Here is a 15,125-nt window from a genome sequence, read left to right as displayed (position 1 = left end):
CACACACACACACACACACACACACACACACACACACACACACACAGAACTTCATGTGAGACCAACAGCTGAGCTAGGATGAGGTTTCTACAAGTCAAGGAACCTGGAAGATTACAAACCCACCGGAAGCTAGAGGAGGAGCATGGGGCAGTCCATCAGAGGCCCTGGAAAGACCCTGCATGACATACACCATGGTTTTAGATTCCTGGCCTATGGGACTGAGAGAAGACATTTCTGCTATTTGATGTCCTCCTCCCCACCCCCCGTGCCCCCAATCTGTGGTCCTTGGGTATATTTCTTCACCAGCTATGTCTACTATTGAGGAACTCTTCAACTTCCCCCATGGCATGAACCGTGGAGTCCCTTAGAGAGATACTTAAACCCGTCTCTTTGCACAGATGAAGTCAGTTAGCTCCCAGGAGGTACATGGCTATGACAGCTCCTCATGGAGTCCTGGAGTCCATGGAACAGCTGATGTCTCCCCACGTTCCACCGTGTGTGTGTGTGTGTGTGTGTGTGTGTGTGTGTGCATGTGTGTGTGTGTGTGTGTGCGTGTGCATGTGTGTGTGTGTGTGTGCATGTGCATGTGTGTGTGTGTGATCCAAAATCTTCCTTTGCCTTCACAGAGGGGCTGCGTGAGCTAACACAGTCATCCAGGGCCTCTAGTAGGGTCTCTCTTCACACACTTCTGGGGCTCAAGTCTGAGTTAAGTGTGGCCGCACAGTGGGGGTGTGCTGAGGGTCTCTTCCTTAGCTTTTAGATGGCTGCTCTGTCACTGTGTCTTCACGTGGCAGAGAGATCTCTCTTCCTTTGCTCATATGGCCATCCGTTCTATTGGAGTGGGGCTCCATTCTTGTGACCTCACTTGAACCCCTAAAAGCTCCATCTTCTGCTACCATTATCTTGGAGGTTAGAGTTTCAACATATGAATGGAATGGAGACACGATTCAGTCTACAGCAGTGCCAGCTGCCAAGGTCAGAGGAGTGTCTTAAATGTACCCAGCATGGCCTCAAGTGGGCAAGAGACGCACCCGCCTCCATGGCACCGAGGAATGCAGCTGTCACACGGGCTCTGGAGGACACTTGAGCCATAATCTGGTCATTGTAGCAGCCAGCCTTGGGTACAGACTGGATGGTACAGAGGCCTGTAGGCAGCCATTGGGATGGAGAAGGGCAAGCCAGGGCACTGGGAGAAAAGGGACGCCTGAGGGGAGTCCCACTGTCGGCCTGTGCAGGCTGCTTCTGGGGTGTGCCTTAATTTAGACATCTTGAAACAGGTGGAGGAGGCAGCTGGACCTGCCTCCAAGGATCCTCACGAGCAAGGATGAGAGGGTGGGTTCCCTATCCACGGGGCTATTGCTGGCAGCAAACAGCTCCCCATCTTCCAAGAAGCAATTCAAAGACTGTTTCCTTGGAGCAATCTTTGCAGGCTCTGGGGTCTGCCTACATTCCCATCTTCCAGGACTCTTGTATCAGAGCATAAGATAGGCCACAGAACAACCATAAGGTGGGATTGGGGACCAGTGAGGCCAGACAGAGTTCAGACACTCACATTCACACTCTGTTACCTCTTTCCTCAGCAAACTGGGGGGCCTTATTCCATGCTGCCTTTGTGGTTTATAGGAAATCATTAATAAGATTGTGGTAGTGGGGAGATCAGGGCCGGCAGAAACCAGAGTTCCCAGAACACTGTCCCTTTAAGCTCCTCCTTCTAAACAAAGGGTACTCTGGTCAAAAATATTTTGCAAAGATCTCATAAGATATTGCCTTTTTAGGAGATCTTAAATGCATATTGAGACTATTAAATGCTCTCTGAAGGCCTGCAGCAGAGACACATGTATATTTTGAAACCAATATTTCTCAGCCCTACCTGCCCACGGAATTTTGCTTTTCATGTCACAACAGTTACTGTGTTAGACATGAAAGAACTCTGTCAGTGTCATGCAGGGGACAGTAGGTCATTGGATGTAGGTGGCCAGGATCCGGCCAGTAGAAGTGTGTTCCTGACAAGCGGGGTCTTTCTCTGCTTAGCCCCAGCCAGCCTCTGAGGGGCCAAGCATGGAACAGCAGCCCCTGCTCCCTCTACAGTAATACCTTGGATCCTGGAGTTCCTGGCTCACCCTGTGGAGGAAAGAAAGGAGACTCAGATGAGGAGAGAGACAGATCTACGAGCCGGGCCCTCTGTGATGTGGCTGTGGTTGGTCCACGCCTTCCTCTGCTCAGCGGAAATCACAGGGCAAAGGTGGCTGCCCCTCAGAAGCACCTATTCCCCTTGGTGGGGGTGCAGGAACCAGTCGAGCACCCCCTGGACGAAGGAGGGGGAAGCAGGTGCCCCTTGGAAGCAGACCCACCACAAAGATCAGCACTGAGCACTTGCTTTGCCAGGAGTCCCCAGTCTGCTTGGTTAGGGTGGGGGTTCAGTGGAAAGATGGCTGCCCTCCTCCCTGGAGCTTTGGACCAGTGGCTGCCAGCTCCTGGAGGAAGCTAGGAAAATGCAGGCTTTCCTTGGTAGTAAGCTAGTTGGGCTTTTTCTGAGGCAGATAAACCTTTGTTGCTTATTTCCAAGACGTAAAGCATCTGTCTCAAGTTGCACATCTGGCACGCGTGTTGCCTTTGGAACATTTCCTCCTCCTCTGCTTTTCCTTTGCCCAGCAGCCACCCCACAGAGCCTCTGTTGCTCCACCCCTCCCTGCCAGCTTGGGGTCTCCCGGTTCTTAGTCGGCCCCTACTGTGTGACATCACACCATCCACGAACCTTCATCCCAGCCACAGCGATCCCAGGCGCCCCCTGGTGGACAAAGAAAGAAGCATGAAGGCTTTTGGCATGGGGTGGGCAGTGGAGGGGAGGGATGTGCATGTGTGAAGGCTGGTCCTGTTGGCTGGGAGGCAGCAGAAGTTGGAGGGAAGAGTGGAGGCCCTGAGAATGGCAATGCAAGAGTGCATCTGAGGACCAGGTGCGAGTCTCCCAGTTGCTAGATTTCCAGGCTCCACTTGGAGACCCAGAGGGGCTCGCAGGCCCATAGATGGGTTAAGAAAGGACAACCCTGGGACGGAGGGAGCTTCACTGGGACACAAGATCAGGAGGAAGAGACTGGGGAGTAGAATTCAGAGTCCTAAGGAGGGGGGTCCTCCCCAGGAGACAATGGGAAAGGGCTCGTTTGATCAAGTACAGTGACCTTGAGTGTGTAAGTGAGGTTACCTCTCCTGTTGTTCTAGATCTCTGCCATTATGGGTTGAGTGTTTGGGGAGAGAACCCCATTTTTCTATCAGCCCCAAACCACCTACTTTGAGGTGACTATGTTGCCTAAAGTATCACTTAGTAAATCCCAGCTGGAGGTGACTTTGAAGGGTCTCTACTCCCTATTTGGGTCTCAGACTATAGCCAGAGCTGTTATCTGAGGCTTTTAATGACCCAGAGGCCCCAGGATGAGGTCTGTCCACATTGGAGGCTCCTGAGGAAACATGGCTCAAGGGCCACATATGAGAGCCCTGCTCTGACTCGGCCTGGAAAGACAGGCTAGTATGGGATTGGGGGTGGGGTAAGGGAAGAAGAGTGGGAGAGGGATGGTCCTGGGGAGGAATTAGGAGGGGGGGTTGTGTGGGATGTGGAAGGGGAAGGTACCTTGGCTCCATGTTTGCCTGGCATCCCTGGCATGCCCCGCTCCCCCTGGAGAAGAAAAACATAAGAAATGATGAGACTCGGGTCTGTGGCTTGTACAGATGTCAAGCGAGAGCTCCTGGTCTGGAAGCTTGGGTGGGTGTTCTGTGTGTTGTGAGCTCTGATCACCCTGTCAAGGCATCAGCCATGTGGGTCACTCCATTTATTTATGTCACATGAATCTGCAGAAAGACCCAAGTCACAGATCCAGAGATGGAGAGAAAGAGAGAGGGGTAGGGCAGACAGACAGACAGACAGAGAGACAGAGACCCAACCAATGGAAATTGATCTAGCCAGGGAGGTAATTTTCTTAAGATCTACCACGACTTGGTGGCCAGTCTGGGTCTGGAGCTTGGTTCTATGAAGCAGGACACCATAGGAACAGTCATGGGGCTGCATTCCCCTCCATCCCTGATCAGGACATTGCGGCCTTGCTTTACTCTATTAGTTTTAGTAGCTGGACCAGACTTGTGTCTGGGCTAGCCAGGACTCCCCTCTCTTCATCTGAGACTGCTTTTCCTCCCAACCCCCACTGGGTCTAACTTCTAAGGACCTATGACCTTGGGTCCATGGCTGCCCATGAGTTTTACTCTGGCTTCTCATCACTGTCCTTCTTTACCTTGAAGATAAGACCCTTGGTCTTCCAATAACAATGCCAGATCTACAGGAGGGAGGTGAGACCAGGAGGAAGGACATACACGGAGATGGACAAGACAGTATCGGGAGCCAGGAGCAGATGAGTCAAGACTGTAACAAGCCAGATGAAGGGAGGGTGGAGAGCGGCTGCTCTCCACACTGAACCCTGCATGGTGCGAGTCTGAAGCTGCAGTGGGGCTCTGCCCAGTGGCAGGTGGCAGCTGCCAGCCTTCGGCAGCTTCCTCCATCTGAAGACTGTTTCTACAGATGTGAAGTACACAGACCTGACAGACTCTGTTCTTGATGAGGTGAGGCCTGCCGGCCAGGCTGCATCTCCATCAGCTTAAAGGCACAGGAGGCCTCAGCTTCCCTACCCTGCCATCTTACAGAAGGTCTGGCCAAAGTCATACAATTTCTATCATCTTCCTCCGTGCTGGATCTTCCCCATCACATGGGCTGAATTATGAGGCTCCTATTTCTACAGTACTTATTGCAGAAAAAGGGACTGGGATCCTGGACCTGGAAATCTGATGCCTGCCTCTTTCCTGTTCTCACCACCTGGATCCAGATGTACCACCCACTTTCATGACTCCATGCTTTCTGCCAGTTCAACTCAGAGCCCTTTTTAATATCTAGGCTCTGGTTCAATGTCATCCTTCTATGAGATCCTTTGATGTCCCCATGACCCAGTGCTGGGTCCTCAACTGTGGGGACCATTTTGTCCTATAATCTGCACATACAGCTTCACATCTGCCTGCCATAGACACTGAATCACCTTCATCCTCCTTGAGCTAAGTTTCTGAACTCTGCAGAAGGCCAGAATCTTTAGCTTCAGATACCCACAGTCTCCTTTCCCTCGGGCCCACCAGTGAACTGCAAATAGGCAAAAGTAACCACAATGAACAGGTGCCCAGGTCTGCCCAGGCTCTTAAGTTATCTCAGTGGCAAGACTTCTTGTTGTCCTGCATCTGGTGCTTCCAGCTTTGCATGCCACGTATCCCTTCTAGCTGGGAGTAGATGCTCTTCCTGTCTCTCAGGAAACAAACAGTGGCAGAGGATGACTGTCGAGGATGTGCAGAGTAGGTCTTGGGATATAATTATGATATTTGCCAAAATCCAGTAACTCATTTCTCTTGGCTGCTCCAAATCAGATATATCAGATATCCTGATTTTCCATCCACCTCCATCAGACTGATTGTGCAGGCTGAAGTAGAGAGGAGCCCCCTCTCCACTGGGGCCTAAACTCTGTGAAGGGTTCTTGTATAAGGGCAGGCCAGGCTCGGGGCTCCAGATCATGCACTGATCTGCTCTGTGGCCAGCAGAGGGCACAACAGGATCTTCTCATATGAAGTCTACCAGTGCAGCTGAAGTATCACCAAAGCCTCTTAAAGGAAGGAGTGACAACTAAGGGTCCCCCATTGTCATGCTTTCCTTTGGAAGATGCGTCTCCTGCAACTCTTCCATCTGGCCCCACTAGGATGACTCAGCTGGGAGTTTTCCAGCAAGAGTCCCCTGGTGAAAGGTAGGGAGGAGGTCTGTTTTGGGGACTTCAGTTTGACCTCTTACTCCCTCTCCTTCCCCTGCATCCCTTTCCCTAGATCTCTGGCGGGGAGCTGGGCTAGGGGTCTGTATGACCATTCTTAAGCCACTTTCTCTTTCTGGGGCTGGGTTCCTTGGCGTAGTGAGATTAAATACACCTGATCCTCCATCCTTCATCCAGCCCTGGCCTTGCTCCCCACATGGCCCTCAGACCTAAATCTGAAGAGGTGACACTGGTCTATTGACAGCTCTAGAAAAGGCTCTGTTGGGGTGGGTGTCTAGGAGGGGGGGTCTCAGCGGGACTCTACCTTCCCATCCTGACAACAGAGGAAAGCTTCAGGAAGCTTCAGCAGGGGAGAAGCCCAGCAGCTAACGATGGGAATTGAGTGGTATTCTGATGAAACTGCAGAGCAAAGCTCTGTCATTAGGGTCTTTTGGCTAATTGGAGTTGTCTTCAGCTCACCTTGGTTTGAGAGTGTAGAGATACAACTTGCACTCAAGGGAAACAAGGCTCTGGGACAGGGGCAGCCCTCCTTGTTAGGGATGCTGACCTCCGCCCTTTCCATCCCCTCTGGGTCAATCCCTTAGTTTTGCACATGACCCTGCCTCCCCTGATGCCTATCTCAGGGCCCCTCTCCCTCTCATCCCTGTACAGGGCCGGAAGCAGGGGCGCCTGGCTGATCTCACCCCACAGCTCACTCTATTCTCATTAGTTTCACTGCTCCGGGCTCCAATCTGCAAGCTTGCCCTGCCTGACCTTTAGCCCAGAGAGGCTGGTTTCTCTTAGATACAGAATCTTGCTTCCTGGACTATGGGTGAGGTGAGAGGGTCTGTGGACATGCTCCAGGATGCTGGGCTCTGTGGCTATGACCTGTTTGTAGAAGACAGGGATGGCCCCAGGATGCCACTGATGGAGGAAGACAGTGGCACCCTTCCTTCTGTTCCTGGAGCCATGCCTTGTGGCATATCTTTGTGATTTATAGAGTGTTCTTTTCTACTATCCTTCTTAAGTTTTTGTTTCTAAGACATAGGTTAGGAATCGTGCTTCCTTTAGACTCACTGGCTTGTTTTCAGAGATCCATCTAGTTCTTACAGTCTGACCAGGTCTCTGGCCCTGATTTCTCTCTACCTTTCACATCCCTAGTCCTCTCAGTGGGGACCTGAGAGGCATCCAGAGGCCTAGGGACCCTGAGCACTCATCTGCTCCATTTTGCACTGAGGGATGGCCCAGGTGGCTAGCCATCCCTGTGGAGGCTGGCCCTCATCTCTAAGACGAGGAACAAGGCCCAGAAGAGGTGGTGAGCTGCTAAGGAGGAGGCTAAGGAGAAGGGGGTTGGAGCACAGGTGAGGAGCCAGGGCTTGCCTTGAAGGCCCTTGAAAATCTATCCCAAGCTGTGACTTAGGAGCCCCCAGGATCCCGTACCTGGGCAATCACCGCAGCAATATGGCATCAATAGATCTCTATTCTGCACAGCTTCCAGGTGGGAAGACCATCCTTTACAGAGATGACAGCATGGAGCCCAACTCGGTGCTCTGGCCCCGTGGGAGTGGCCTCTTAATTGGAGATTTACTGTTTGTTAAACAAGCTGGACAGGGAGTTGGCAAGAAGATAGTCTAGAGGGAGATGAGGGCTTCAGGGCAGATCCCCAGCCAAACAAAGGTCAGGCAGGGCTGGGGAGATGAATGGATCCCCCTAACTGCAGGCTGTCTGGGTGGGGAGGGCCCTGGGCAGGAGGCCATGCACACAGAGTCTTTGTTCTCTGCGGGGAGGCGGAAGGCCAGTCTTGAGGGTGGGGAAAGGAAGGCAGGGCCAGGGCACAGACCTAGATCAGGACCCTTGCCTAGCTGGAGAAGTTGGGCCGGGGTGGGGATGGGCAAGTACTCATGCCTTTCTGTCAATTAAGAGTTCCCAGGACACCACCCTTCCAGGAAAATGCCCATTCAGTTCCTGCTTCCCTACCAAGCTTCCTGTTCTCAGAGTGAGGACGGGAACCACGGAAATCCCAGGTCCACCGGTAATTAGGGCAGGCAGGAAGTGATTCAGGGAATTACCGGGGTCGGGCTGCCCCATTGAAGGCCGGGGCTTTGGAAGGGCTTGCTGGTTTGTAATCTCAATTGGAGATCGGTTGATTCTGTAGTTAGTTCCAAAAGGAAAAGTCAGCTCTAATTAATCTGAGGCCTTTGGAGGGCCAAAGAAGCAGGGCTCCGAGAGCATGGGGTGGGGGCTAGCGTCCTGTCAGCCCTCTTGAGGCCTCAGATCTGGGGCCTGTGCTTTAATTTAAATGGTCTGCATGTCCCTGCTGGGATTTCCTGGCTTGGACAGCAAACACTGTCTTCCCTACCCCCCACCTTCCTATCTGCCAGGCTCCTCTCTGGACCCAGTCCTGGCTTCCTACTGGGATCCTGGGGTCACTCAGGCTCTCTGGGGGTGTTAGGAATGGTTCAGTAATTGCAGTGGAGGTTGAAACCAACTGCCTGGCAATGTTGGAAGCCAGGGACCAGCCCAGTTCCTTGGGGGAATCATTTCACAAAGCCAGTGGCCACGGGCAAAGCATTCTGCTTTCCCAGTCCTTCCACAAAACCAGCGCCGTGTCCCCTCCTGCCTTCTGCCTTAGGCCCTCAGGATTAGGTCTACAAGAGAGCTGAGAGACTCTGGGCAAGTCTGGGCCTGCCCACAACCTTTTCCTCACAAGGACAACAGCTCAACTCCTACCTGCTTCCTTCTAGGGCAGGAGAGGGGCAGTCTGGCTGCAAACCACGTGACTCTTGGACCCATAAGACACAGGAAGGGAAGTCATTCTTAGCAGGGCTTTGGGGTCTAAAAGACCCACTGTGGACTGAAAGAAGCCTTCGTAACTCTTTGCTTAGCTATAACTTGGGATAAGAGTAAACCCTGCTAACTATGGCTGCGTCAGGAGGGGACAGTTTATGCCTGGGAGAGCCAGGTACCCAGCCTGGATGTGGAAGAGGCTTAGCAAATAAAATGAAGTCTTCCACATATGTAGGTCTCACTCTACCAGTGTATCCTTAGGCAAAGGATTGAGGAGCGGCTCAATGAGTCTCCTTCATTGGGTGACTCTCTCTGTGGAGACTGTCCTGGAGGACTAAGGATAGTTACAACATTGGGTATGAGGCTCTTGTTCCCTTCATCTCTTCTTCTTTTCCTCCTCCTCCTCCTCTTCCTCCTCCTCCTCCTCCTCTTCCTCCAACTTCTCCTCCTCCCCTGGTTTGATACTAGAATCCTCAGCCTGCAGGAGCCCATGTGCATAGACCACAGCAGTGTGTGTTTCTTACCAACATGGCTGTCAGACACAGCCCACCAGGACACAAGCAGTGATGCACTTAGAGATAAGCTCCTGTCCGGTTTTGTGACCCACACCAGGCTGACAATACTCATCAATCCTCTTGAAAGAGAGCCAAACTCATAATGTTTTAAACACACTTTGCATCTTGCAACATATTTAAAGTAGATCCATGTCATAAATTTGGATCGAATAAGTACCACATGGGCCCACAACAATACTTGCAGTGTCTTGGCAGGAGGCTGGTCCCAAGCAGGCAGGGAGCAGGGGTGAGGGGTGGGGGTGGGGGTGGGCTATATGAGGTAGCTGGCCATACTGGGCTTTGATCTCTAGGAGCTGGTAGAGCAGCCAGCCTGGCTGGCCTTTGAGATGAAGCCAGGCCCAGTCCAGCTGGCAGGGAATTCAGTGGACGGAACTAATCATTAGCAAACTGCACAGACTGAGGAGTTAAATTCTATCCCATGCTGCAAGAGAAGCTCTCTGCACGTGCATCAAGTCTTGGGGACAGCAAATAAAGCCCATCTGGAGGGGCCATCTGCTACAGGGTCCCCTTCACACTCTGACCACAAGGGGCAGCCACGTGGCCTCTGGCTCAGCTCAGAATTTCTGCCCATTGGTGGTCACTTCTTGGAGTGGGGGAAAATTCATCTCAACATCTGTGTCCAAACCCAGTACAAGTTAGTATCTCATCTCTGTGTCTTATTCCAGACAGAGGAAGAGGAGGAGGGAGAGATGGAGGAGGAGAAGAAGGAAGAGGAGAAGGAAGATGGGAAGGAGGGATGGAGGAGGAGAGAGAGAGAGAGAGGGAGGGTAAATACAGAAGGATAGTCTAAGATGGTACCATGTGACATAACTTCTAATACTAGCCTTGTTCAACAGCTGTCAACCTTGGCGAAGTATTGACCCCTCTAAGCTTCTCATCTGTCCAATGGGGAGCTCTGACCACTGGCCAGAGTGAGAACAGAATGAGACAGGAAAGATAAAGGCATGAAGTGCGGCTGCCCTGGTCTTTGAGCATCTAAGGCAAACAATGGGTCCACATCAGAATTGTGAGAAGCTGAGTTCTGCCGGGGCCTGGGGTCCAAGACCCCCATGGAGCTGGGGCAATGGGACAGCCGCTGGTATTCTACTGCTCACCATCAGTTCTCAGTGGACTAGGAGGCCTCGGGGAGCTGTGAGGGGATAGGGGTTTCAGCAGAGATTAGGGTGCTGCAGGTGCTAACACCACCTGCAGGCCCAGTGGCTGGTGTAGGAGTGGAGTGGGGGAGCAGAAGAACCTTCCAGAGACCCAGAGAGGCAGTGCCAGAGGAGCTGGACCTCTCTTTATAGTTGGGATCATAGTTGTGCATCACCATACTCCGCTTGCTGGTTGAGATGAAATCTTGTTAACTTTTGCCCAGTTTAGCCTCAAACTACAATCTCTTCCATCTCTGCCATCTGAATAGCTATGGTATGTCTCCAGCCATGATGGGGGCATATAGGTGTGCTCCGCCATGCCCAACCTTGCAGCTAGAAGCTTTCCTTAACATGTGTAGTTGCCCCTGGCCACTACTTGAGCACACCTGAGAAGGAATGCCTTCCCTCCCTCCTTCCCTCTCCTCCCCTGTACCCCCTACCTCTCTTCCCTTCCTCCCTCCTTCCTTCTTTCCGGCCCCTGACATTAAGGTCTTCGCAATGGAGTTGGGTCATAGGAAAGCAGTGTGCTCCCTTCCAGACTCTTGCCCCCCTCTACCCCCAGAGAACCTCCCAGCTTCCTGGGCCAGGGAGCTGCTTCCCCGCCCCCATTCCCCCCAGGCTGAATTATTTCTGCTACAATCTGCATTTGGGCTGGTGCATCATGGGCCCAGGTCATCTAACAACAGGTCACCCTAGCCCTGGGCTGAGGCTGTTCCGCCTGCAGGACAACCAACCTCCAGGCTCCTCTGTGGAGCAAGCAGACTTCTGTTTGTTGCAGATCTGACGCCCATCAGGATACAGTGCCAGCCAAGGGCTCCGCCGTGTCCCCTAGGGACCCTCTTGCTGCCTCTTCATAACCACAAAGAACCCGTGCAGCAGTTAATGGGAAAACTGACCCTGGGCTGCGCCAAGAGGCAGTAAATTGTGTGAGTCTGCCTGAGTGGATGGAGACAACCCCGGGGGCTATAATTTCCACTTCCTGACACAACACAAACTTCTCAGTTTATGCAGAACTAATTAAAGATCTCTCAGGTCTCACCAGTTCACCCATAAAACAATGTAATGATGGCAGCCTCCTGATTGCGGCGTGCAAGGAATGCACTGTTTGTACCAAGTGAGCCTTTTACTCCCCTTCCAGTGCCTTCCCTTGCTGGGGGAGGATGGGGTAGGGTCCTCACAGTCCTGGTGCCAGAGGAAGGACACAGGCCTGACTTGTTCTGCTCCTTTGAGCTAAGAGGCTTACATATGGCTCACTTTCTTTGTTTTCAAAGCAGAAGCAAGGCAGGGTGGCTTAGGATGAGAGTTAATGCAGGTCGTGTTAGATGATGGAACATGTTTCATGACAGGATCTCAGTAAATAGTGTCTATTATTAAAATTATTAGGCTGTTGCCAGGAGCTGGTGGCTCACACTTATAATCCTAACTACTCTCAGGAGGCTGAGATCTGAGGATAGCCATTTGAGGCCAGCTAGGGCAGAAAAGTCACAATTAACCACACAAAAAAGCTACAAGTGGAGGTATGGCTCGAGTGGTAGGGTGCCAGCCTTGAGTAAAAAAGCTAAGAGACAGTCTCCAGGCCCTGAGTTTAAGCCTCAGTACTGACTCACGCACAAAACATTATTATACTGCTATAATTATTGCAATAGTGCTTCTGGGCTTTTGCTCAAATGGTTTCCCTGTCTAAAATACCACTTCCCCTTCAGAGTTGCTAGTGAAAGGTCACAGTGGTATGTTACAAATGGCAACAAATTATTTTCTCCCTCTGATCAGGCTGTGAAGACCACATCTCTTCCCACTGGTTTATGTGGCAGTTATGACTTGGGGCATTAGAAAACATGGTACAGGCAGATGCTGAGAATGCGCTTTTCCTCTGGAACCTGTCAGTTTTGAAGGCTGCTCTGAATCTGCCCTCTGGAGGATGTAGAGAACAGAAGTCCCCAGCCTCCCCTCCTACCAGACATGTGAATAAGGTCAACTTGCTCCACCCAACCCTTCAAGCTATCATCTGATAAGTGATTGCAGGGAAAGACCCCAGGTGAGGAAGCTGACACTAGGCCACCAATCCAGAGACATGAGAAATCGTTGTCTGGGATAACTTGTTACACAGCATTTAATAGCTGATACATCCACCCATGTGTTAGGATTGAGCTCTGGTTGTCTTTCTTTCTCCCAGCTGACTTCCCTATTCCTCCCACCTGGGGGGGGGTCCCTCTCTCCATCAATCTCATCCTCACAGGATGCTTTGCAGTGGTAGTATTTAACATGATCCACCTCCACCACGGCTCTTTGTGCAGGTGTGTGTCATCATCTTGCACGGGAACTGTCTTGAGACCGGACTGAACAAATTCACACCCCCTTCCCCCGAGCTCCACATGCAGCTCCATCCAGCAGCCTTCACAAATATGGCTTCCACTTATGAGACCCTCAGAGGCCAGTGAGGACCTGACTACCTCAGTCTAGATACAGCCAACCAGGATGGCAAGAGAGGCCCTCCTAGGCCTGACGTCCAAATGGACCCCTGACCTGCACAAGGCCCTGTCCCTCTGGTCCCCCTGTTTTCCCAAGTGGAGTCACCAAGCCCTGTTCAGCCAGCCGTGTGGGTATTATGAATCACACTAGGTGGTGCGTGCGCAAATGAATCCTGTGTAGGACACAATCCTGAGGGCACAATGTGCGTGGTAGTGAGGCCCCATTGGAGGTCTCCTTAAAGAGGCAGGCTTATCCCCTCCCCTTTCCTTCTTACCTTGCGGCCATGGTAGCCTTGGATCCCTGGGTCTCCCTAGGGGAAGAACAGGAAGGTCATTTAGATGGTTTTCTAAGATCAAACCGGGTGCTTCTCCCTACACACTGTCCTCCTTCTTCTCTCCACAACTCCAGACCCTCCTGAGTCTTCAACTCCCCCTCCAGTCACCCTTAGGGCCACAGACATTGCTCTGCAGCTGAGTATAGCTGAGGAGGGCTGGGAAGGCTCAGCTTGGCGGGTCCCAGGACACCAGACTGTTTGGGTTCTACCAACAACTCTCTGTTGAACCTGGTCCAGCCCCCTTTCCTCAGGACTCTCTGCTTGAATGTTTATGAAAAAGGTAGAGCAAAAATCAGTGCATGGTACTGTCTGATTCCCAGAGCCTGGGGCCTCTGGCTTCAAAATGACAATTTTCTTGTCATTGGGGACTTTTGGGGCAAGGTTACACAGGATACTGGATGACCCTGGCAGTCTCAATTTATGGGACTATGCATTTGCCAGGAAGGGTGCTGGAGTGAGCCTGGATGGGTGAGTTGGGACTAAAGCAGTCTCTAAGGGGGCCAAAGGGGCTTTGGAGATGAGTCATCGTTCTGCTTCAAATGCTTCCTTAGTCATCTACAGAGCTCCCCTTATTTTCCCTTATTTCCCTCTAGCCTGTAGGAAGCCCACCCTCCCCCCCCCCACCTCTGCGCCATTAAACATATCAGCAGGTGTTCTTTCTTACCTTCTGTCCAGGAGGCCCAGGTAAGCCCTGTGGGAGCAAGAAGAAGCTGACATTACCTGTGCTAGAATAGCTCCAGAGTATCTGAAGGGATATCTGAAGCCTGGGGAGGGCACATGGGGACAGTCTCTTTGGAGCCATGTGGGCACCGTGGGCAACAGTGTTGTGCTTGCCCAGTGGAAAATGGGTCAGCGGCATCAGGCTGACTTGATGAAGTGGTTTGTTAAGGTCTTCACCCACCCATCCGCCTCCTCAGCCACCCCTCCCTGCTCAATGAGGCCTTGCTTTTGCCCTTGGCACTGCCCACCTATAGAGAGACCCAGTGTCTCCCACCCTCCAGGGCACTGACCACAGCAGCTGGGCAGTGAGGTGGGGTGTGCCCAGGGCCCTGCGGAAGCCCTAGGGAAAGGCGAGGGGTGGCTGGCAGAATGTAGCCTTGGGCGGAAGTCTGGGCAGCATATGTGGGTTCGGGAAAGCCATGATGTCTAGGTCCAGCCTGGTTTAGTTGTTTTAGGGAAAAAATGCTTTCTGGGGTTTTCTTCTTTATAAACAACCTAACAAAGAAAAACCACCTGGCTGGGGTTCCATGAGCTACAGCCCAATATGCTGGGCAGGAGGGAGTGGTCAGCAAAGCAAATTTTGAGTAGTCTTTTGGTTTTCTTGGCTTGATTTGGTTCTAAATTTATTTCCTTTCCGGTTTTCCATTTTCCCATCTCAAGGTGGATGGAAGTGAGACTAATCTCCCTCTCTGGAGTCCTGGTGAGGAATTAGGGAAATAGTTAAAATTAGGTCAGGGGCCAAGCTGAGCAGAGGAAGCATCAGTAATACAGGCTTTCACTGCACAGTGGCTGCCTTCCCAGCCTGGCTGGAGACCCTGGAGGCCAGAGGTATCTGATGCCCAGCCTCAAGATGGACAGCTGGGCAGCTGAAGGGTCCAGGGATGAAACCGAGTGACCTTAATGTGGCCAGACATATCGAGGGCTGTATGTCAGGAATACACTGACCAGCTATTTTATCCAAGAGAAACCAACAATGTGTGTGGTGCCAATATGTGTTTCCTGGGCCCAGGTAGCCAGAGCACAGCATTTGACACATTACACAAAGGCCCAGCTACCCTGAAATGGACATCATAGGAGGTTCCTGACAGCAAGGAAAGGACCCTCTTTAGGACATGAAGTAAAAGACTTGGAGTGGAAACTGGACTTGCTCAGAAGAGCAGCATCTTGGGAACCTTGCCGGTATGTGCAAGGAAAAAAATTATAAATGAAAGGATTCTCTCTAAAATGTTAATGAGATGAACTAACTGGGAAAACAGACCATTTCAAATTTGTTTCTGGTCTCTAGTCAATT

The 15,125-nt window shown here is 51.8% G+C and overlaps 1 protein-coding gene across 1 annotated transcript in view; it reads right to left on the bottom strand.

Moving 5' to 3' along the window:
• Positions 1–15,125, bottom strand: part of Col13a1 (collagen, type XIII, alpha 1) — a 131,810-nt gene that overhangs the window by 35,840 nt on the left and 80,845 nt on the right. The window contains exons 16-20 of the mRNA XM_013017234.1: positions 13,779–13,805; positions 13,055–13,090; positions 3,623–3,667; positions 2,756–2,788; positions 2,095–2,121 (exon numbers count right to left, since the gene is read on the bottom strand). Coding sequence (XP_012872688.1) covers positions 2,095–2,121; positions 2,756–2,788; positions 3,623–3,667; positions 13,055–13,090; positions 13,779–13,805 — 168 coding nt within the window. The remainder of the gene's footprint in view (positions 1–2,094; positions 2,122–2,755; positions 2,789–3,622; positions 3,668–13,054; positions 13,091–13,778; positions 13,806–15,125) is intronic.

The sequence above is a fragment of the Dipodomys ordii genome, unplaced genomic scaffold (genome assembly GCF_000151885.1).
Source record: "Dipodomys ordii isolate 6190 unplaced genomic scaffold, Dord_2.0 Scaffold34, whole genome shotgun sequence".
Taxonomy (NCBI): domain Eukaryota; kingdom Metazoa; phylum Chordata; class Mammalia; order Rodentia; family Heteromyidae; genus Dipodomys; species Dipodomys ordii.
The sequence above is the reverse complement of the archived record's forward strand: the minus strand, read 5'-3'. Positions and strand labels throughout refer to the sequence as shown.